The 23,492-nt window shown below is 41.1% G+C and overlaps 1 protein-coding gene across 4 annotated transcripts in view; it reads right to left on the reverse strand.

The window, feature by feature from the left end:
• Window positions 1-23,492, reverse strand: part of LOC137750136 (acyl-coenzyme A synthetase ACSM1, mitochondrial-like) — a 51,713-nt gene that overhangs the window by 12,605 nt on the left and 15,616 nt on the right. For 2 of the 4 annotated variants that reach the window (XM_068524470.1, XM_068524471.1), the window contains exons 3-10: window positions 21,228-21,438; window positions 18,354-18,561; window positions 16,664-16,804; window positions 15,670-15,829; window positions 13,669-13,748; window positions 10,914-11,094; window positions 8,682-8,762; window positions 8,037-8,138 (exon numbers count right to left, since the gene is read on the reverse strand). In XM_068524470.1, the coding sequence (XP_068380571.1) occupies window positions 8,037-8,138; window positions 8,682-8,762; window positions 10,914-11,094; window positions 13,669-13,748; window positions 15,670-15,829; window positions 16,664-16,804; window positions 18,354-18,561; window positions 21,228-21,438 (1,164 nt within the window). The remainder of the gene's footprint in view (window positions 1-8,036; window positions 8,139-8,681; window positions 8,763-10,913; window positions 11,095-13,668; window positions 13,749-15,669; window positions 15,830-16,663; window positions 16,805-18,353; window positions 18,562-21,227; window positions 21,439-23,492) is intronic. The other 2 variants (XM_068524472.1, XM_068524473.1) reach the window with 2 other exon arrangements.

Genomic DNA, 23,492 nt, shown 5'->3' on the forward strand with positions numbered 1-23,492 from the left:
ACAGATTTAGATTTGCTTTTTGCTTCTCTGGAATTGTGTTCTGAATTTTTTTTGATCTGCAGTTAGTTGAATCAGTGGATGTAAAACCTGCAGATCTGGAGGGTTGGCTGTATATATGTTAATAAATATCACATATTCTTGAAGGATTATCTCCTTTATTATTATGTAATGTTCATCTTTTGCTCTTCTTACCTTTCTTGGCTTGAAGTGTATTTTGTCTGTTATGAATATAGCTACACCCACTTGTTTTGGCTGCCCTTTGCTTGGAGTATCATCTCGCATCCCTTCACTCAGAGTCTATTTTGTTTTTAGTGCTGAGATGAGTCTCCTGGGGGCAGAATATAGTTGCATCTTGTTTTTTAATCCATCCAGCCACTGTGTCTCTTTTGATTGGTGACTTTAATCCATTGGCATTTAGGGTGATCACTGATGATATATGAGGACTTAGTTCTGCCATTTTATCTTTTGTTTTCTGGTTGCTCTGTATTGCCACTTTTTTGTTGTTGTTTGTTTTTGGGTTTTTTGGGGTTTGGTTTGGTTTTTTTCCTTCTGTTTCTTTCTGCCATTTTAGTTTGGTGGTTTTCTATGTTGTTTTTCTCAGCTTATTCTTTATGTTTTGTTTTGTGGTTACCATGAGGTTTGTATAAAATGTCTCATAAATAAAATAGCCCTTTTTCTGTAGATAACATCTTACCTCATTTGCCTATACAGGTTCCATCGTTTTCCTCTTCCCCTTTTATATTTGTGTGTGTGTACCTCATATTATCTTCTTTTATACTGTAAGTTTGTTACCAGATTGAAGTACCTTGGTTATTTTTACTGCTTTTCCCCCTTTTATGCTATAACTGTTTAACAGCTTATATAGAGTTGCAATTTTCTGATTCTATCTATTTACTCAAAGTTTTGTGTACTTTTGTCTTTTCATTTTGGTAGAAGAGCTCCTTTCAACATTTCTTGTAAGGCAGGTTTAGTGGCGATGAACTTCCTCAGCTTTTGTTTGTCAGGGAAAACCTTTATTTCTCCTTCATACCTGAAGGATAACTTTGCTGGTTAGAAGAGTCTTGGCTGACAGTTTTTACCTTTCAACATTTGAATATGTCATTTCACTCTCTCTTGGCCTGTAGTTTCTGCTGAGAAATCTGCTGATAGGCTAATGTAAGTACCTTTGAAGGATAATGTCTTTTTTTTCCCCACTGCCTTTAAAATTCTTTTTTTATCATTGATTTTGATAGCTTAATATAATGTGCCTTGGAGAAGGTCTGTTTGCATTGAGATAATTAGGTGTTCTATTAGCTTGTGGAGTCATACATCCAGTTCCTTCTCCTGGTTTGGGTAGTTCTCAGCTATTATTTCTTATTTATTTATATGCTCTCTGATCTCATCTTCTCTCCTCCTTCTGGAATACCCATTATCCTTATGTTGCCTTTTCTAATGGAGTCTAATGAGTTTCTTCATTTTTTAAAAACTGTATTTCTCTCTCCTACCTGAATCATTTCTAGATTTCTATCTTTGAGCTCACTAATTCTCCTTTCCATATGGTCTGCTCTATTTCCAATGGTCTCTAGTACATTTTTTAATCTCATGTTATTGAGTTCTTCAGCTCCAGAATTTGTTTGTTTCTCTTTAGGGTAACCAATCTCTTTTGTAAAGTATTCCTCTGTTCATCAACTTTATTCCTGAGCTCACTGAATTGCTTTTCTGAGTTTTCTTGTAGCTCATTGAGTTTCTTCATGATAGCTATATTGAATTCTCCATCAGTTAAAGCACGCTCTTCTGTGATTTTCAGTTTGGTTTCTGGAGAATTGTCATTTTCTTTTTTGGGACACTGCATTGCTATCGTTTTTCATGGTGCTTGATGAGATGTTCCTCTGCCAGTGCATTTAAGTATCCAACACCTTTCTTAAGAGATAAAGTTTTGCTTACTTTGTTTCTAACGAACCAACAATTGGTAACTAGAGGTGTTTCCTTTGTTTTTAAGTAGGTGGCACTATAGCACAAGTTTTTGGTTTGCCTTTCCAGAGCTGCCTCTTGCGGTATTTGAGAATCTGCACTTTCCATCTTCCATTGTCTCTGTGCAAGGTGTGGCCCCATGCCCTCATAATTGCTTCTTGTGCCCCTGGGGTCACTGGTGCCTTGCTGTTGCTGGTGTCACTTCTGTTGCTGGCATCACCACCAGGAGCACTGGTATGGCAGAAGCTTCCGCTGTGTCTGGGGTCGCCTAGGTTGCAGCCACTGCTGCCCCAGTGGGGGAAGTTGGACGGAGGGGTTGAAGCTGGGGTCAGGGGTTGTCAAGTTCATGGGCCCCACCACCACAAGCAGGGGTCTGGAGTTTCATGTGCTCCTGTGCCTGAAGGGACTGGGGTCATGGGGCTCACGTCTACTGCTGCCCAGTTCTCTGTGGCCATGGGCACTGCTGCAGTTGGAAGCCAGAGTCATGTGTGTCACCTTCGCTGCTGCTACTGGATTCTCTGGGGCTGTGGCTCACCCATGATAGCCAGGAGGCCAGTATCGTGGGCCCTGGTTCTGTCTCCTCTATGTGTTCCAACCCACCCACCTTCAGATTACAGATGTATAGATCTCTCTTGTGTCCTGGTGTGTTGAGCAGAGGAACCAGTGTTGAGTTATGGATGTTTTACTAGTTGTAGATTAAAGGAGAGAGATAAAGGGATTGTCTTACACCACCATAATGCTTAGAAGTAGAGCTTTTGTATGTAACTGAAGTTAATTTGGTATCAATACAAATTAGATTGTTATAATTTTAGGATGTTATATGTAATCCCCATAGTAACCATGAAGAAAATATCTAAGGAATATAAACCAAAGGAAATTAGAAGAGAAGCAAAATGTGTCACTACAAAATATCAACTAAACACCAAAGAATGCAGTAGTGGAGGAAATGAGGGACAAAAAAGCATTAAGACATACAGAAGATGAATAGCAAAATGGCATATGTAAGTCTTTCCTTATCAATAATTACTTTAAATGTAAATGGATGAAACTCTCCAATCCAAAGGCAGAGATTTGCAGAATAGTTGATAAAACATGATCCAACTCTACACTGTCTATAAGCGACTCATTTCAGATTCAAAGAAACAAAGTAGGTTGAAAAGATGGAAAAAGATAATCTCTACAAATAGGAGTCAAAAGAGAGCTAGGGTGGCTATCTAATAATATCAGACAAAATAAACTTGAAGTTGAAAACTGGTATGAGTGAAAAAAAAAGGACATTATATATTGAACAAAAGATTAGTTCACTGAGACTATATAACATTCAGAAACGTATATACACGTAACAGCATAGTGTCAAAATATATGACGCAAACACTGACAGAATTAAAGGGAGAAGTCAAAACTCCAAATTATATAAAATAAACATTAATGGAATGGAAGGGAGAAATATACAGTTCTACAATAACACTTGGAGAGTTCAATATATTACTTTCAATAATGGATAGAACAACCAGAAAGAAGGTCAATAATGAAGTGGAGGACTTGACTAACACTACACACCAATTGGATCTGACCCATATATAAAACACCCTGCCTAAGAACAACAGAACATACATTTTTCTCAAATGTACATGGAACATTCTACAGGATGGGCAACATAATATGCCACAAAACAAAGATTAGTATATTTTAGAAGATTAAAATAATACAAGGTATCTTATCTGATCACATAGAATGCAATTAAAAATTAACAACAAAAAGAAAAGTGAGAAATTCACAAATATGTAGAAAATTAAGCAATACAATCTTAAACAACCAATAAGTCAAAAATGAAATCACAGGGGAAATTAGAAATTACATTGAGATAAATAACAACCAAACTACGACATACCAAAGCTTGTGACTGTAACAAAAGCAGTGTTGCTTTGGAATTTTAACCACCTACATTAGGAAAAAAAAATCTCACGTCAATAACGTAACACCTTAAGTAACAAGAAAGAGGAGAGCAAACTAAATCCAAAGCTAGCAAAGGAAGGAAATAAGTTTGGATCTAAGAATAATAAAATAGAGAATAGGAAAACAATAGAGAGAACAAATAAAGCCAAAAGTTGGTTCTTTGATAAGATCAAAAATTGACAAATTTTTAGCTATATTGATTAAGAAAAAAAGAGATGATTCAAATTATTAAAATCGTAAATGCAAGAGGAGATATTACTAGCAATTTTACATTCCCAAAAGAGAAAATTGTATAAGAGAACACTATGAACAATTATACACCAAAAATAAATCATGAAGAAATAAAAAATCTGAATAGAACTATATAACTAGTAAGGAGATTGAATCAGTAATCAACCCTCTCATCCCTCCCCACCCTGAAAAGAAAGCCCCAGACCTGATGGCTTCATTGGTGAATTCTCCCCAACATTTAAAGAAGAATTAATACCAATTATTCTTAAGCTCTTCCAAAAAACTGAAGAGGAGGGACATACTCCTTAACTCAATCTATGAGGTCAACATTACTCTGACACCAAATCCAGACAAAGATACTACAAGAAAAGAACACTACAGACCCTTATGAATAATTAGGGCAAAATTCTCAGCAAAATGTTAGCAAACAGATTTCAGCAACATATTAAAAGGATTATATACCATGTCCAAGTGGGATTTATTCCTGGTTCAACACATGAAAATCAATCAATGTAATGAACTGTGCTAATAGAATGAAAGTGGGGGCTGGGGGACTACATATCTATTCAATTGATGCAGAGAAAGCATTTAACAAAATTCAATACCCTTTCATGATAAAAACACTTGTTTATTTAATAAACTAGTAATAGAAGGAAACATCCTCAACATGACAAAGGCCATATATTTAAAAAAAAACATAGCTAACATCATTCTCACTGGTAAAAGACTGAAAGATTTTCTCTTAAGATCAGGAACAAGACAGGAGAGCCTGATCTCACCATTTCTACTCAACAAAGTATTGGAAGTTTACCCAGATCAATTAGGCAACAAAAAGAAATGAGGCACCAAGATGAAACAGAATTAAAACTAGATCTGTTCACAGATAACATGATCTTACATGTACAAAACCCTAAAAAACTTTCTCACACACACACAAATTGTTAGAGCTAATAAAGGAATTCAGCAAAGTTATAGGAAAGAAAATCAATGCACAAAACTTAAGGTGCAATTCTATACTTTAACAATTAACAACCCAAAAAGGAAATTAAGAAAACATCAATAAGAATACAATACTAAGGATAAATTTAGTATAGAAGGTGAAAGACTTGTACACTGAAGATTAAAAATCACTGCTGAAAAAGAGAAAGAAGACATAAATAAATGGAAAAGCATCCCATATTCATTGATTTGAGACAATATTAAGCTGACAATGCTGCCCAACATTATCTACAGATTCAGTGCAATCCCTACCAAAATTTCAATGGTGTTTTTTGCAGACATAGAAAAACCCATCCTAAAATTCACATAAAATCTCAAGGGATCCCAAAATGCAAACACAACCTTTAGAAAGGAGAAAAAAGTTGGAGGACTTACACTCCTGATTTCAGAAACTTGCTTCAAAGCTATAGCAATCAAAACAATGTGATACGTTCATAAAAAGAGACATACAGACTACTGGAATAGCATAGAGAACCCAAAAAGTAACCCTCACATATACTGTCAATTGATTTTAGGCAAGGGTGCCTTGACCATTCAGTGGGAAAGAGAGTCTTTTTAACAAACGGTGCTCGGAAACTTGGATGTCCACATGCAAAAGAATGAAGTTACCTTATATCATACACAAAAATTAATTCAAAATGGATCAAAAACTTAAATGTAAGAGCTGAGCTTATGAAACTCTTGGAAGAAAACACAGAGGAAAATCTTGCCTTGGATTTCACAATGATTTATTGAATATGACACCAAAAGCACAGGAAATAAAAGAAAAAGTATTGAATAGATAAAATGTTCTTCACCAAATTTAAAAACTTTGTATGTCATAGGATACTATCAAGAAAGTGAAAAGACAACCCACTGAATGGGAGAAAACAATTGCAAAGCATATAATTTGCATATCTGATAAGGTATTAATATCCAGCCTACATAAAGAACTCTTACAACTTAGAAAAAACAACAACAGAAAAATGAACAACCCAATTAAAAATGGGCAAAGAACTTGAATAGACAATTCTTCGAAGATATACAAATGGTCAATAAGAACATGAAAAGATGCTAGTCATTAGAGAAATGTCAATCAAAACCACAATGAGTTTGAACCCATTAGAATGGCCATTATTAAAAATAAACTGAAAATAGCAAGTGTATGTAAAGATATGGAGAAATGAAAACACTTGTGCATGTGGAAAACATGTATGGCAATTCCTCAAAAAGTTAAACAGAATTACCATATGATCTAGCAATTCCATTTCTGGGTATATAACCAAAAGAAGGGAAAGCAGGGACCCAAACAGTTACCTGCACAGTGTTCATAGCAGCATTATTCACAAAGGCCAAAAGGTGGAAACAACGCAAATGTCCATCAAAACTTGGTATATACATACAATGGAATATTATTCAGTCTCAAAAAAATGACAGTTTGCTAAAACATGGATGAACCTTGAAAACATTGTGCTAAGTGAAATAAGCCAGACACAAAAGGGCAAATGTTGTATGATTCCACTTATATGAGGTAACTAAAATAGGCAAGTTCTTAAAGACAAAAAGTACCATTAGAGGTTACCAAATGCTGGGGAGATGGGGACTAGAGAGCTATTGTTTAATGGGAACAGAATTTCTTCTGGGGATGGTGAAAATTTTCTGCAGATGCATAGCGGTGATGGTTGTGTAATATTGTAAATTTTACTCAATGCTACTGAACTGTATGCTCAGGAATGGTGAAAAGGGTAAATTTTATATCACATATATATATATATATATGCCTCAATAAAAAGAAAATAAAAGAACAGAATATAAGCTAACAAATCTCGATGGAAGAGTGACACGTCTCATTGCCATGAGAACATGTGAAATGAAGGAAATCAGTGTGGCCATATGTGAAGACACCTTTGCAAAATAAAACATGTTATGTACAGTTTTTTTTAAATCATGGCTTTGGACCACCCCAGCTCAATTTAACCAGAATCTCTGTGGTTGGATCCAAGTATTTAAAAAAAAATTCCCTCAAATGATTCTGACGTACAGGCAGTATTAAGAACTGCTGCTCTATACACCTGTTACTCTGTGTTCATTTTCCCTTTTATCCAACCTTTAAACTGTGCTACTGAGAATTAAGGCTAAGGCTTGCATGATTGCTTCTGGACAATAGTACCACAAAGGGACAGGACCCCACCCACCCACCCAAGGCCATAGTGTGAGCACAACAGTGACACCAGTGGCTGTGACTTTGTAGAAAGGAGATGGAGTCTGAGATCAATTTCAGGGTCTGTCTACCCTTCTACAGTCCATCTTGGAAGCTGAGGATTTCCTCTTAGTGGCCACTGCTAGCTAGGGTTTGTCTGATGAAGAGTTACAGCAGGTTTCCTTATAGTCTATGGTAGGTTTCTGTAGTCCCTGGATTTCTCATTTAGAGTTTGGGGTCCAAAACACACCACTTTGAATCCTAGACCTGCCATTTATTTGACATGGGAAAGACATGTAAAGCTTCCAATCTGCAGTTTCTTCCTCTTTAAAGTGGGGATAATAGCGCCCCTGGAGGCTCAGCGAGATGAATAGATTTGTTTGCACCCTGTTGGTAAGTGGGGTGGTATGATGTGAACCGAGTCAAAGCCAGCATTCTTAACCACAAGAGATCACTGGACCCCAAGTCTGGTGGTTCTGAAGCCAGGCTGTTTTCTACCCCAACAGCCAGCCTATAAGTGCCAGATGGGTTATGACAGAAAGGGATGTGGGAACACACTATGAGCTTTGAGATTAACTAGAACAGGTTTCATTGACTTGGAATGAATAAAGGAAGAAGGAAGAAGTCTCAGGAGGCAGAGTTGAGTCCAGTCCCTTACACACTTACACAGCTCCCTGCAAGGATTCTTGGGCCTGTATGGGGGCAGATGCTGTGTCCTTACCTCATAGCGCATGAAGACGCCTATGGGCCTGGTAGGCTTGATCCTGATGCCAATGTTTCCTTCAGTGTTGGGCGGCAGGATGTTGCCCTTGTCATCAATGATCTGGAGCAAGAGACCTGTGAATCCCACCCTGCAGGGATCCCCAACACTCCTGCCCTACCCAAACACTGCCTGGCTCATTCATGTGACACAGTGGGGGATAATTGGGGGAGGGGGTTGTGGTAGAGGAGCCCTGCCAGAAAATAGAATAAAACTGTCAAAAGGCTTTGAAATCAGCAAATGGTGAAACCCAAGCCATGGGTCTATGTGTTTCATGCATATATAGACATCACAAATGTGTCTTCAAGCTAGAAAACACAGATCAGGAAAAACTAAAAGCACCAGCAGTGGAGAGAGCCGCCTGAGCTACTGCAAGTACTCTTTGCCAGGCTCGGTGCATGAGGCCTCTGGCTGTCCTGGCAAGCTGCACTCATGCCCAGGACATTGCAGGTCTCAACTGAAACCTCGCCAGGAAACTGGAGGAAAAGTAGGCGGAGAAGACGAAGGACAACCGGGAGGCATGACTGGTTCTGTCACCTCGTGTCACACAATGGTCAACCCTAGCCGAGCACTAACTGCTCTCTGCCAATGTCTTTACCACCAGACCTGAATGTCGTAGGGTGGGATGGCCTTCCCCATGGAACCCGGCTTGATCTTCATCCCCCGGAGAGTACCACAACTTATTCCCTGTTCACAGAAGAAGAGAAGTGGGATTGGCCAAGCGTCCAGGCTGATCACAAAAACATAGCATCCTTGCTCATAGATGTCATTTGATGCTGTGCAAAAAGCCCTCATGGCGAAGCTAGAAGGCATTGACCCAACTCTAGTCAGCAGACATTCACTGCACCTGACATGGGCTGGGCCTGAGCCCGGTGCTGGGGCTACACAGTCCAGTGGGAGAGGCCAAGAAGAAGCAGAGGAGTGAGCCCAGGGCTGTGGGCATGTAACGTAGGGTGTGGAGTGCCCACTGTATGCCAGACATGTGTCCATTTGCCGGGGAGGGCCATGAGTATATTTAACAAACATTTACTTGTAGCTGCCTCAACTGCTTCTCAGAGCTGTGTTGAGATTATTCAGATTGTTCACGCTGTTCCCCTACCCCCTATGTCTTCCTGATGAACCTTATTCCTTCTCTATGGTTCTCTAAATTATCATTCTTCCTAAAGTTAAGTGCTTTACACTCAGAGAGACCAAGGTTTGAATCTTGACTGCACCGCTCACTAGCTATGTACCAAGTAATCCCCCTTGATCTCCTCCTCTGTCAAAGGGGGGTAATTATAACATTTTCTCTTAGAGTGCTTGTGAGTGTGTGCCAGGCACACACCAAGTATTCAATAAACAACTGCTACTAGCTATCATTCAGGCCCTAATAAAAGGAAGTTGGGAGATTCTATTTCTGTGGTATTTTTCCCTACACTTGTATTACTGCTTGTCTGTTTCCCTCAGTAGATAATGAGCATTCAGAGAATAGAGATTGTCCCATCCATCTCTGCACCCCCAGCATCTAAACACAATACCTACCTTAAAACAACAGTGACAACCATAACTGCAATAGGGGTTGGACACTGTGCTCAGAGCTTTGTATACTTTCTTTCATTTACCTTATCATAACCTGGCAAGATTGGCATTGTATTTCCATTTTGGAGCTGGGGAAGCTAGACTCTGCAAGATTCAGTGATATGCTGATAGTCTCGAAGCCTATAACTGGCAAGGCTGAGATCTGAACTGGGGTCTGAGCTCCTGAGAGAGGAAGTACTTTCCCCTCTGCAATGTCACTGCTCACACTCTAGGCATGTGGAAAATGTTGCAGAGATGAGTGGATAGGTGTGAAAATGTTTGGAGAAATAAAGCACCATCCGGGTATCAGGGAGTATTCTGTTGTTATGAATAGTTGATGCAAAGGGACTAGTGTCATGGGTGTAGCGTGTAGTTCTAACCTCACCCTCCCTGTCTGAATGCAAACTGTGAACCAGCAAGGACAGTCCTAGAGTCTTAACATTTCTCAATCCCGGAAGCAGACCCAGTAACTGATTATTTATTTATTTATTTATTTGTAAAATAATGTCAGTTGGGACTAAAACAGGTATTTCGCTACAGGCTCTGAGATGACAGTCATCCCTCTGTCAGCTAAAGGGATGATAGGGAAGTAGGGGAAAGTGGCTCTGTCCAGCATCGGAAATGCATTGAAAATGTGTTAGAAGTGAGATACCTGCCCACACTATCATGGATAAAGTCCTTGAGATTCAAGACATGCATTATTCTTTGAATGCCCTGCCCACCTGACTGGTCAGTGATCCTCTTTGGGATCACACTGTGTGTATGCGTATATATGTGTGTGTGTGTGTGTGTGTGTGTGTGTGTGTGTGTGTGTGTGTGTGTGTGTGTGGCGTGTAAATAGATCTCTCCTCCTGCTAGTGTCTCACAATCAAAGCTGTGTGCTATCCTCATAAACACCCAGAAATGAACTAGTGAACTTCCGGGGCCAGCTCCTGCCTGCTCCTGTGGTTGCTGCCTAGGAAGGGACGGTGAAGTGGACAGGACTTGCAGTGGTGGCTTCCATGCTCCTGGAGAGTGCCTTCTATGCCAGTGCCCCTCCTGGGCTCCTGTAAACTAATTCTCACAGGTACAGTGGCACTATGTCCTTAGACCCCTTTCTAAGTTTTTGTCCAATAGCTTTCAGCACATTGGTCTTTTGACAAGTCGATGAGCTGCAATTGTCTTTTCTGCAAATTGATTTGGGACAAATTAGCCTAGAGCTCTGGAGCCTCCCATTGGCTTTGAGCAACGCTGCGTGCACAGTGGGGCCTCTGCACACACTCATAGCAGGATTCAGCTCACCTGCTGGGCTCCGTGGATGAGCACATCCTGACTGGCCCAGAGGGACCAATCACCTACCGTCTCTGACTGTCCGTAGGCCTGGTAGAGCAGAATGCCTGTCTGTCTTCTCCACAGCTCTTGCTCCTCGGGCAGCAGGGCCTCCCCACCAGTACAGCAGTGCTCCAGGGTGGGGAACCTGAGGCTGAGGGGAAGGCAAGGTGTCAACAGGGCCTCCGCAGATTGGGCTTGGGCGCTCTGCCCCAGGCCCAGGGAGAGCTCAGAGCATTGTCATCTGGATCATTCACCCTTCTGCTTCTTTGCTTTCTTTCTTTCTTTCTTTCTTTCTTTCTTTCTTTCTTTCTTTATTTATTTATTTATGGCTGTGTTGGGTCTCCGTTTCTGTGCGAGGGCTTTCTCTAGTTGCGGCGAGCGGGGGCCACTCTTCATCACGGTGCGCAGGCCTCTCACTGTCGCGGCCTCTCTTGTTGCGGAGCACAGGCTCCAGACGCGCAGGCTCAGCAATTGTGGCTCACGGGCCTAGTTGCTCCGCAGCATGTGGGATCCTCCCAGACCAGGGCTCGAACCCGTGTCCCCTGCATTGGCAGGCAGATTCTCAACCACTGCGCCACCAGGGAAGCCCTGCTTCTTTGCTTTCTTACTTGTCTTCTGAGCATTTTACTGGTGGTCAAGTCCAAGTGGAAGTCACTTCCTGTTGGTACCTGTTAACTCATCTGGCAGAGGTAGGTGGTGGTGGTGGTGAGGCTAATGGGTTAAATCAGGGAGATCAGGATTGAATATGGATGTTGATGTAACAAGAGGGAGAAAAGTGTGCTTGGAACACATTCTAAGCATTCTATGTGGCTAAGAGGGATATTTGTATAAACCATAAGGGCTGAGGGATAAGACTCCAAGGATATGCTAGGATGGTAATAGAACTGTACTGCCTTCTGGGAAGAGTGGGCTTATGTGAACTGAAGGCCTTTTGTGTTTCTGGCTGGAGAACGCAAATTAGGGGTTGGAAATGAATTGCTCGGGACATCAAGGAAGACCGGGCTTCATGTAAGTGAAGGGAAGAAGGATCACAGGTAACAGCCCTGAGAGCAGAAATTTGGGAGAGAACAGAAAAGTCTGCTGTGAACATTTGCAGCAGTTTGCTAGGTACGTTGTGCGATGTAAATCCTCTCATCTATTTTCCCCATGAAGAGTTCCATAAATAATACAAAAACCATCACAAAATAATGATGGATTCCCTGAAGGAAATGGGTAGAAGTGATTGGGGTCTTAGTACCACCTTGCACGGGGCTGAGCTGAGCCAGCTTGTACGGATGAGGGAGGTGGCAGAATCCCTTGTCACCCTCTCCTCGTATATACAGAGCCTGTAGAGATGGACAGGAGAGCTGGTTTCGTTGAGCGTATGTTCCTCATTCTTCTTGAGCTTTATCCAAAGTACATAAAATGGGCAGAGTCTCCAACAGAGTCAATATTCATGCCCTGGTTGAATTTTTATGGGGTTTGTTCACCATCTCAAGAACGTTGCAACAAGTAGCTGTAATATGAGCTTTGAAATACGGTTGGAAACATAATTCTGTCAGATTGAGGGTTCATGAATAACATCAAGCTGTATTTCAATTACCTTCATAAATTGAACTCCTTGATATTTTAAGTCTTATATGTCTAAAAAATGTTAGCTCTGATTTTGAAGTAGCCATTTCAATTTCAGAGTCGCTAAAAGATACATAAACAACCCTAAGGTTCAAAGAGCAGATCAGGTGAGTTAAAAATTAATCCACAAACATGGGGAAATGCAAAAATAAAATTACAGTGTGATACTGCATACCCATCAGACTGGCAAAAATTAAAACTTGGACAAAAACAAATATTGCCAGAGATGTGGAACAATGGGAATTCTCCTCCCCTGCTAGGGGAAGCATACCTTGGTTCAATACTTTGGAAAATAAGGTAGTAGGGTACAATGTCAGTGTGACCTAGCAATTCCTCTCCCAGAGAAGATCTACAGCAATGTGTGTTTACGTGTTTATGTACATGTTCAAAAATTCAATGCAGCATTAATCAATAGTCCCAAACTGAAAACTACCCAAATGCCCAATAATAGAACTGATTAAAAATGTGCTACTTTCATTAAATGTAATGTTATACAGCAATGAAAATTAACTCCAGCATTATTTAACAACACGGACACTTCTTAGAATCATAATGTTGAAAAAAGAAGCCAGATATTACGGAATAATGTACGATTACATGAAGTTCAAAAGCAAGTAAAGTAATTTGTCTAGGGATATTTCCTATGTAAACTATGAGGGAAAATAAGGAAACGAACACCATAAAAGCCAAGGTAGTGGATTCCTTTAGTGGAGATGCAGAGGCATGAGGAGGTCTCTGGGGCCACTGGCCATGTTCTATTTCTGTGCCTTGGGTGAGCGGTTGCATAAGTGTTTTATTTTCGACAATTCATTAATCTGTAAATGCATATCTTATATACTTTTCTGTATGTTTATTTCACAACAAAATGTGTGTAAAAGTAAAAACCCACAATGATGCAAGGCTCACTGAGTGTTTCATTTGGTTCTCTGAATCCTGTTTAAAGAAATAATTAGACTAGCTGCTAAATATCACCACCAACATTTATGCCCCCCCCCCACACACACACAGTATCCTCAAAGAACCATAGCTAAAATCAGTCAGACCACAGTGCATCAGATTACTTAAAATCCTACCCGAAGATTCCTGTTACCACCCGCAGCCACTTCTACCATACCTGGTGGAATTCTGCTGCAGAATCATTCGAAATACAGAGGGCGCAGCAAAGCATTGAGTAATAGGGTATTTGAATAAAGTCTAGAGAGTTAGGAGAGAAAAAATTTTATTTTTACAATTAAGATTTAAAATATAGATTTGTTATTAGCATTTTAACTCTGACCTCTCCTCTAGGAGAGCCCATTTATTCATCTGTTAATTCTTTCAGTATACCTAAATTGAGCATGAATTCCGTACATGGCATGTGTCAGGTACTACTGGAGCAACACAAGGAAGTCTAAGTTGAGGGGATGGGTAGGGAGGGAATGAAGGGAAAGTTTTGTTTTGTGAATTTGAATAGGAAATTTTTAATTTAACATTTTTCATTTTAGTCACTATCTCCCATCTTCAATAGGAGAGACTGAAACCAAGTAATTTAAAAAGTATATTTTTAAAAATTCACGAAAGTAATAAGTGTAAGTAAATTAAACAATTAAACTTTCAAATGCAGGGATGGGGGTAAATTTGTAGACTCAATTCTTTGAAATCATTCAAGCTTAAAATACACTGAGACTTTGGGGACACCCCTTGTAGGGGAAGGAGAATTAGACCTGGTGGGGGAAGGAGAGAGGTGGATTCAGTGTGGCTTGCACAGTTTTATGCCTCAGAGGCTGGCAGGATGCAGGCAGAAAATAATGACGGAGAGGCAGATATTGACATAGGGACAGGGAGTGAGAAGTGGGAGGTACAGTTTCAGGTGTCGGAGGGATGATCAGATGAACTTAACCAACCAGCAGAAAAACAGGGGGGAACTAGCCTGGAGAGAGAAGACTGGACAGTTTTGAGAGCCACCTGAGTAGATGTACCTGCTGGAGAAATGGAAGTAAAGGAAGCTGCTTAGAGGGGAGGGACAGTTGAGGGCAGAGCCTTGGATGACTGCGGTGCTCAGGACTAAGCTGGGGGAACAGGCGGTAGCTGTAGCAAGTGCAGAATGTGCTATGGAGCAATTTGACCTTAAGGGAGGAGAGACGGGGCTGGTCCAAGGTGTACCAGGGTGTAGGGAAGGTGTTCTTAGGATGAGGAACTTTGAGTATGTCTATGGACTGAGGGAGTAGAGTCAATGAAAAGTGAGAGATTGAAAATACAGGAGAAAAGGTTTAATGAGTTAAAGATTAATAGAGAGGGGCTCCAAACAGAAGGGCAGGGAAAAGAACAGGATCGGCAGCAGTTGTCGGGAGGGAGTTGGACGTTGAGAGGTGAAGGGGCAGGTCTGCCTCTGAGATAGAAAGCAGGGGAGTGAGTGGAGACACAAAGACAATTTTTAAGTGAAGAGAAATACGTTGAAGGAGTTCATGCAGGTGACCTGTTATTATCATGGTGTATGCATAACAGCAACTGCTACCACTTACTGAGTGTTCTCTCTGTGCTAGTTTCAGGGCTAAGCACTTTACACACCTTTCCTATGTCATCTCATTAATATTCCCAACAATTTTGTGGAGATAGTAACCATTAAGACTCTCATTTTACAGATGAGGAAACTGAAGCTCAGAGTGGTAAGTAAACCACTAATAAATGTCAATCATGGGATACGAAATTAGATCTGTCATATTCCAACACCTTTGTTTCTAAATACGTCATTAAATTGAGTAGCCACACAAATACAACATTCACACACCAGCTACCTGGTCCTGGTAGAGCCAGGATCCAGGATCCAGGAGACCTGAGCTTGTTCTGTTTGCTTTCATTTCTCAAAATGTATATTCTGGTTCCCAGGTCCACAAAGTCTGATCCATAGTTCTAGGGAAAGGTTTGGAATATGTGTTTTCTTCAGAGTTACACCTTGATGTAATTCTGATACAATGATTGATTCAGTCCTTCACATTTGAGAAACCCAGAACCAGGGTTATATTATACTAAGAGGCTTCTTTGCTAAATAAAGTATTTTCTCAGTTGGATCCAGTTTTTGAACTCGAAATGAGTTTTTTCTGGGAGTTTGTTGATATCAAAAGGTTCGTCTTCTTACCTGTACAATGACCTTGGGGTCAAACTGGGGCAGATGATGGACAAAGACTGTAGACCCCGCTGTCCATGGTTCAAGCAGGGACCCCAGGACAGCCAGAACCCAGCCTGTGTCTGACAGGCACCAGAGGACATCAGACGTCTTCAGCTGCAGTAATTTCCTGCTAACTCGAAAATACAGTTAGCCTCAGATACTATTCTGACTACTATACTATCCTTCCCTTCTCTCCACCCCCATTCCTCCAGGAGTTTGCTACTCAGTTGTTATCATTACCACAGATACCAACTGTCTACAAAAAGCCTTCTCTGTCCCCCTGGTCTGGTTAATAAGGTACAAAGTATACAGAACGTGGTCTGGTTTGAATGTTACTAGTTGGGGGACGGGGAGAAGGGAGAAGAGTTTGGTTTAAAATTGATTAAATGGTTAACCCAGCTTCAGCCTCTATGTTTGTTCTAGGTTAGGGCAGTGGCTTGGTGTGGCTTAGTTCCAGGTATTATTTTTCCCTAACAGTTCCTGATTGGGAAACTTCATGCCGGATTTGTCCACAATCGAGGAGAGGAGAGGACCTGTCACGTAAGGTCACATTGCTGGAGCATTTTATCTTTCCCCACCAAACCCTGGAACTACTGACAGGGACACAGGGGCTTGTCATTTGTGTGGTTAGCAGAATGCCTGCTGTTTCCACCCACATCTCCTCCATGCCTGCTGTGAAGGTGCTCAGGAAGGACCCAAATGTGCCTCCTTTGTCATTCAGATGCCTCTGTCAGCGAACACTCATACATAGTCTATACTTCTCACACCCTTAGGGGTCTGAACCAAAGAGAGCAGAAAGGATAAACAGCATGGGGTCAATTCCACGAGGAGTTCTTTTCCCAGCACATACACATACACATACACATACACATACACATACACATACACATACACATACACATACACATACACACTTCACCCCAGATCTGTGGCCCAGCTTCTAAGTTGGTGCCCTCTCTCCTACCATGAAGGGAAGAAGGATCGCAAAGCAAGTCCATGGCTGTGCTTTGCCATCTTGGGGAAGCCTGTGGTCCCACTGGTGAAGAAGATGGCCATTGGGTCCAGGGTCTTTGACTTAATACAGGTGTGAACTGGGGATTCTGATCTGCAAAGGGATTCAATACAAAAGGACAGAAGTCATGTTTCCTGTTTTTCCATCCTCTGGGGAAGCAAAAGAAGCAATATGAGGCTTAGAGTCAGAAAACTGGGGTTTGCAAGTCCCGGTATTAGGCACCACACAAAGTTTATGGGTGACCTGGATAGGTGGACTGACATTTCTTCATTTTAAAAAGTGGGGAAAATATGATGGATTATTTTTAGTTTAATAAACATTGAAATAGTATTGCCAATGATTCCAGACAATGCTCTAAATGATCTACAAATAAGAACTCATTCAATCTTCAGAGCAACCCTAAGAGGTAAGTACTGCTTTTATGCCCATTTTGTAGATGAGGGAACTGAGGCTCAGAGAGGTTAGGTAACTTACCTGAAGACATATAGCCAGCAAGTTGCAGAGTCAGGATTCAAACTCAGAGAGTGTGATCCATATACTATGCTTTTAGTCACACTGCTAACCCTGTACTTTACACAGACTAGCTTCATGGGAATTTAACCTCATAAACTTGGTGTTGAGGGGTGGGAAAGAGAAAGCTAGGGAGAATGAGAGTGTAAGGAATATATATATGTACATCTGCCCTAGCATGAGCTAGAGGTGGAAGGTAGAATCCGTAGCTCCCTCCGTCTGCCTCGGTTCTTGGGGAGCTTCTCCTTGGCTGAGAGTCTCTTTCTTGGGCCTCTTACAATTGTAAATGCAAGCTTCCTATAGTACTCAGTCAGAGAGGCTGCAAGTAATCCCAGTGCTGGAGGGAGCACTGGCTCTTGTGGAGAAATGATACCATACTGAGTCTGGGCAATTTAGGCGAGTTTTAATGAGTATTCTTTGTTTAAGCTATTTTAATCTAATTCTCTGACTTTAGAATCTAGCATACGATGTGATTTCACTGTAATATTTGCCCTTGGGGGTTCACGTAAAGAGCTTTAAAAACTGTGGAATTACTTCAAGAAAACAAATCCAGCATGGTTTGTGTGTGATGTGAAGAATGTCTGAGGGCTTGCAGAATCAGAGTTTTGGAGGTGGAGGGGTCTTTCTTACCTTCAGCACTTCCCTAACTTTCCCTTCAAGGTGTCCCTATAGACACCCAGCCCCTAACACATGGAAGGTGTTTGCTCCCAAAGCTGCCTGTCATTTTTTTCTCAGTCTCAAGTTTCACCTTAAAAATTCATCTTAACCTTTCGTTCAACTTCTTTAATTGCTAATTATTTACATAAAAATAATATTTCAGATTCCTCACCTACAAGGAAAATGCAACACAATAACCCTCTGACTTTACACATCTCCTTTGCACAGGGGTGATTATATTTTAGTGAGAGAGCCACAGAAGCTCAATTTCCTCATTTTATACAGAAAACAATTGCAGCCAAGAGAGGAGAAGGAACTAGCCCAAGGTTGCACAGCAAATCAGTGACATAGCTGTGAAGAGAGGCTCAGACCTGGTGAGCTTCCTCCCACTGGCTGCTTCTCTACCAGCACTTGGCAGTGAGTGGCTTTCTCCTGCCATTCCTCAGAAAGCACATTCATCAGACCAGAAACTCACTGAATCAGTGATCGGAAGTCCAGCCACCCTTTACGGCTGTGGTCAGACACCAGGAGCTTGGTTTTCAGAGCAGGACACTCAGAGGCCACAGAATCCACCTCTGGGGCAAGGGTATCTGTGGTCACGATGCCCTTGGCTTTAGACACTTGTAGTCGGTAGAGAATGTCCTTGGCCTTCATCTGGGTGGTCCCTGGCATGAAGACGATCCCTAGGGATGAGAAAGAAACTGCTTGTTCTGGTATCTCTTTCACAGCCTCACAACCTTGGCTGTCAGACCTGGTTTATCTGCATAGAAATCCCCTAACTTCTTGGTATGCAAAGTATGGTCCACAGCATCAACACCGCCTAGGACACAGAATCTCACACCCCACCCCAAACTTACTGAATCAGAATCTGCATTTTAACAAGATCTCCAAGGGATTTCTATGCACATTAAAATTTGAAAAGCCTGCCCTAATAATTTCTACTCTAAATGGATCTAGCCAGTAGACAGGTGAGTCCTTCTTTATACAAATTTACACAGGATCTGGGAAAGATACAAGTAGGACAGTGTCCCTGACACTGCATCCCTGCCCTCATTTTCCTCCTCTCACTTCCTTCTCTGTCATCGTGAATCTCTTGTCATCTCTTGTCATCATTCCTTGTGTCATCTTGAATTTCCTCTCTTTCCTTCGTTCGTCATACCCAAAGTTAACTACAATGTCCTTTGAACTTTTCTACTTTCCCTTCCATCTTCCATCACCAACAATTAGCTCAAGTCTTTGTGTGTCCCTATTGTATTCGAATTTCTCCACCAGATGCCCTGTCCTGAATCTTCCTACTACCCACCTTCCGTATTATTAGCCTGCTTAGTTCCATAGAGCACTGACTTTTTCCCCTCCACATTTCTTCTCTTCACTAACACCTGGACCCTCTCTCCAGGAAAACACCACACTCCCCATCCTGACTTTGAGGGCACTGCTCAGTCTCCATCTTTCTCTCCCACAACTCTATTCTCTATTTCAAGATGACCATTCTTCATATAGGCTACTCCTGACTCTAAGCATTTCCATGTGTTATGACCATTCTTGGAATTTCCGTCCTTTGCTTCTACTCCTCTTTAATTCTTCTTATCTCAGAGATAAGAAGAATTCATGTCTTGGGTTCATGTCTTGGGTTTCTCGTGGACAATCTCTTCACTATACAGATGGCATGGCTTCTCTATACTCCCTCAGCCACTGCTGTTAATTCTTGATCTTGATGGATTAATCAACTATTTGTGAGAAAACATGAGACAGAGAATATGTGAGCAAGAGCACGACATATTGTTGTATGAGCATGCATTATACAACAACTGAAGCGATTCAAAAAAGAATCCATGAGTCCCATACTGATTATATAGATTAATGCATAGATAAGCAATTAAAAGGGAAAGGAAAATCTCTATAGAAGAATGCCAACTAATAAATGTAGAGGGAATGATATAAATAGAAAATCCTAATAAACGACCACCATTAAAATATTCACTTCAGTCAAGAATCATCAGTGGATTCTCACACCATAAGGTGAAAGACAGCTGGGGAACAGGATATTCACACAGTCCCGTAAATATTACACGATAGATTACTTACTAACTACAAAGGGAAAAGGTACCTTTACAAAGGTGGATACTACCTTTCTAAAGTGATAAAACAACATCAATGATATTAGGGGAAACCAACTTTATATATCCCCAATGTGATGCACCAAGGAAGACACAATATTGCCCTTCTAGTACCTGGGCTAAAAATGTCTAACCTGAAGATAATCATGAAGAAGGAGTCAGGAATACAAATTTTGATGGACCTTCTGCAAAACAACTGGCTTAGACGCTTCAAAATTATCATCGTCATGTAGACAGTGTAGAACATAGAGAAACATTCTATATTAAAGGAGACGGGGGAGGTATAACAACTAAATGCAATGCATTGGATTTTTGATTTAAACCAAATAAATGCTATAAAGGACATTATTGGGACAATCGAGGAATTTTGACGATGGATGTATATCACGTAACTATATTGCATCAGTGTTAAACTTCTTGTGTGATAAGTCTACTGTGGTTATGTGAAGGAAATGTCTTGGATCTTAGCAGATGCATGCTCCAGTGTTTATCTGGTGTTTGTGGGTGTCACAGTGTCTGCAACTGATTCTTAAATGACTCACTGGGAGAGAGGGCTCAAATATGGCAAAACGTTAACAACTGATGAATCTTATAAAAAAGCAAGAATATCTGAGACCGTGTAAGAGAAAGTGTGTGTGTGTGTGTGTGTGCATGTGTGTGAGAGAGAGAGAGAGAATTACGACATTGTGTTTGAGAGCGTGTGAGTATAAGGGAGAGAGCGGTTGAGAAGGAGTAAGGTAATATTTGACTGAGTCTGAGAAAAAGAAAGACTGTGAAGAAGAAAAATTGGGGGGGGGGGGCTTCCCTGGTGGCGCAGTGGTTGAGAGTCTGCCTGCCAATGCAGGGGACACAGGTTCGAGCCCTGGTCTGGGAGGATCCCACGTGCCGCGGAGCGACTACGCCCGTGAGCCACAATTGCTGAGCCTGCGCGTCTGGAGCCTGTGCTCCGCAACAAGAGAGGCTGCGATGGTGAGAGGCCCACGTGCCGCGATGAGGAGTGGCCGCCACTTGCCGCAACTGGAGGGAGCCCTCGTGCAGAGATGAAGACCCAACACAGCCATAAATAAATAAATAAATAAAATTTTAAAAAAACAAAAAAAATACATGTTTCAAGTTCAGCATAAATGTTTAAAAAAAAAAAAGAAAAGAAAAATTGGGGGGAAGAGAAAGCACCTAATATTTCAGGACAAATTGGCTCTAGGTGAGCCCAAAGGTCTGCTTGGGTCACTGACCTGTTCGGATGCAGCCCATGATCACCAGCCACCACTCAGGCACTCGAGGCAGAATCAAGGCTAGATTGTCTCCCTCCTGGAGGCCACAGGTCTGTGTGAAGACGTTGGCTGCACGACGGGTTAAGTCTGTCATCTCTCTGAAACTCCACTTCACTTCATCCCCTTGGTTATTCACCCACCACAGGGCTGGGTTTGGACCTCTCTTGCCTTCCTGGTTAGGATCATAGGCTACATGTTATTTCCTGCTTCAAAGGAAAAGGGCACTAATTTGGCCCATCCACTACCACAGTCACATTCCACTGTGAGTGTAGCTCAAGGTCTGAGATCCCATTTTAAAGCATTTATAGCGCCAAGAGAAGTTGGGGGGAGGTGTGATCCAGCCAACTTCTTCTGCCCTACTGTAACCCCCTCCTCTTAAGTCACATAAAACCATGAAGAGCCTTCATGTTACTTATTGAAGACTTACAATTTTATTCCCCATGTGTCTGTCTTAGTTCCACATGGACAGTAGGTTACTCTCTGTGCCTCAGTTTTCTCACCTATGAAACAGGTATAATAATACTACCTAGAATGTAGTAAAGTTCAAATTAATTATTTTGAAAGGTCAAGTGTGTATAACAGTGCCTGGCATACAGTAGGTGCTCAATAAAATTACTGTTATTATTATTACAACAAAATAAAAGAGGATAATTTAATTCCTGAATATTTGGGGAAATTATTTTTTAAATTAAGGTACCTCAAGCGGTGCAAGAAGTCAGTCTTGGAAGCTCCAGAGCCTTTTTCCCCCTCACAAAAACATCAAGTAAACAACAATAGACTAAGATGGCTTTGTAGGAATTTAGAAAAGAGTCACAAATCCACAGCAACCAACAAATGCCCAAACGATAAAAAGTCATAACCAAAATGGTAAGAAATTTTGTGGTGTTTTTGCTTATTCTTGCACCACCCGCTCTCTGATGTGGTACAGTGTAGTCAGAGGAAGCCACGCAATTCCCAGCCCCTCCCCTAGGATAGATGAAAAAGACTGAAACTTGTGTGCAACATTCTGGCTTGTCTGGAGGCGGCCTTAGGCACTGGTTTCTGTCTTGACTGACTTGGAGCTCAGATGGGTATGAGGGCATATTGGAGGTATCTGAAAACAGTGGCAGATGTCACAGTGTGTGGAAACAGTAGACCTGTGGTTACCTAGGGATTAGAGACTATAGACAAAGAAATAATAGAACATTTAAGTCCCCCAGAAGAAGCAGACTTTTAAGAAAGTTAAAACGTTAACAAGCAGCCAAAACTAGAAAAAAATAAAAGCACATGCACAGGACCAGGAAAGACACATGCCAGAGAAGACCTTAAGTTTTCATACTGAGCAGATTATTGAAGGTCTTTCCCTGCATGGAGCCAGTCTGCAAAGACTGAGAGAGGTGGCTATTGTTTTTAAATATCCAATTTTTAACAACAGATCACAAGGTCTACAAAGAAAAAGAGAAGCAGCCTATTGAAAGTAACCACATGAATCTCCAGAAACTGACCCTAAAGAGACATAGGCTGCAGTTACTAGACAAAGATTTTTAAATGACTGTCTTAAATACACTGAAAGAGCTAACGGAAAACACAAAGAACTAAAGCAAATCAGGAAAATAATATATGCACAAAATGAGAATATCAACAAATTATAAAAAGAACCAAACAGAAATTCTGGAGCTGAAAAATACAATAACTGAATTGAAAACTTCACAACGGGACTCAACAGCAGACTTGAGTAGGCAGAAGAAAGAATCAGTAAACTTGAAGACAAGTCATCTAAAATTATTGAGTCAGAAGAGCAAAAAGAAACATACAAGAAGAAAAATGAACAGAGCCTAAGAAACTTATGGGGCACAATCAAAGAGACCAACATACACATTATGGGAATATCAGAAGGAGAAGAAAGAGAGAAAATGGAGCATAGAACTTATCTGAAGTAATAATGGCTAAAAACTTCTCAAATTTGAGGAAAGGCATGGAGAGACAAATACAAGAGGCTCAATGAACTCCAAGTAGGAAAACCCAGACACCCACAGAGAGACATTACAATCAAACTACAGAAGACAAAGACAAAGAGAGCATCTTAAAAGCAGCAAGAGAAAAGCGACTCATCAGGTGAAATTCTTAATAAGATTACCAGTGGATTGAAGACCAGAAGGCAGTGAGGTTATATATTTAAAGTGATAAGGAAGAAAAAACTGTCAACCAAAAATTCTATATCTAGCAAAATTGTCCATCAAAAATGAG

This window comes from Eschrichtius robustus, chromosome 16 (assembly GCF_028021215.1).
Source record: "Eschrichtius robustus isolate mEscRob2 chromosome 16, mEscRob2.pri, whole genome shotgun sequence".
NCBI classification, from domain to species: Eukaryota; Metazoa; Chordata; class Mammalia; order Artiodactyla; family Eschrichtiidae; genus Eschrichtius; species Eschrichtius robustus.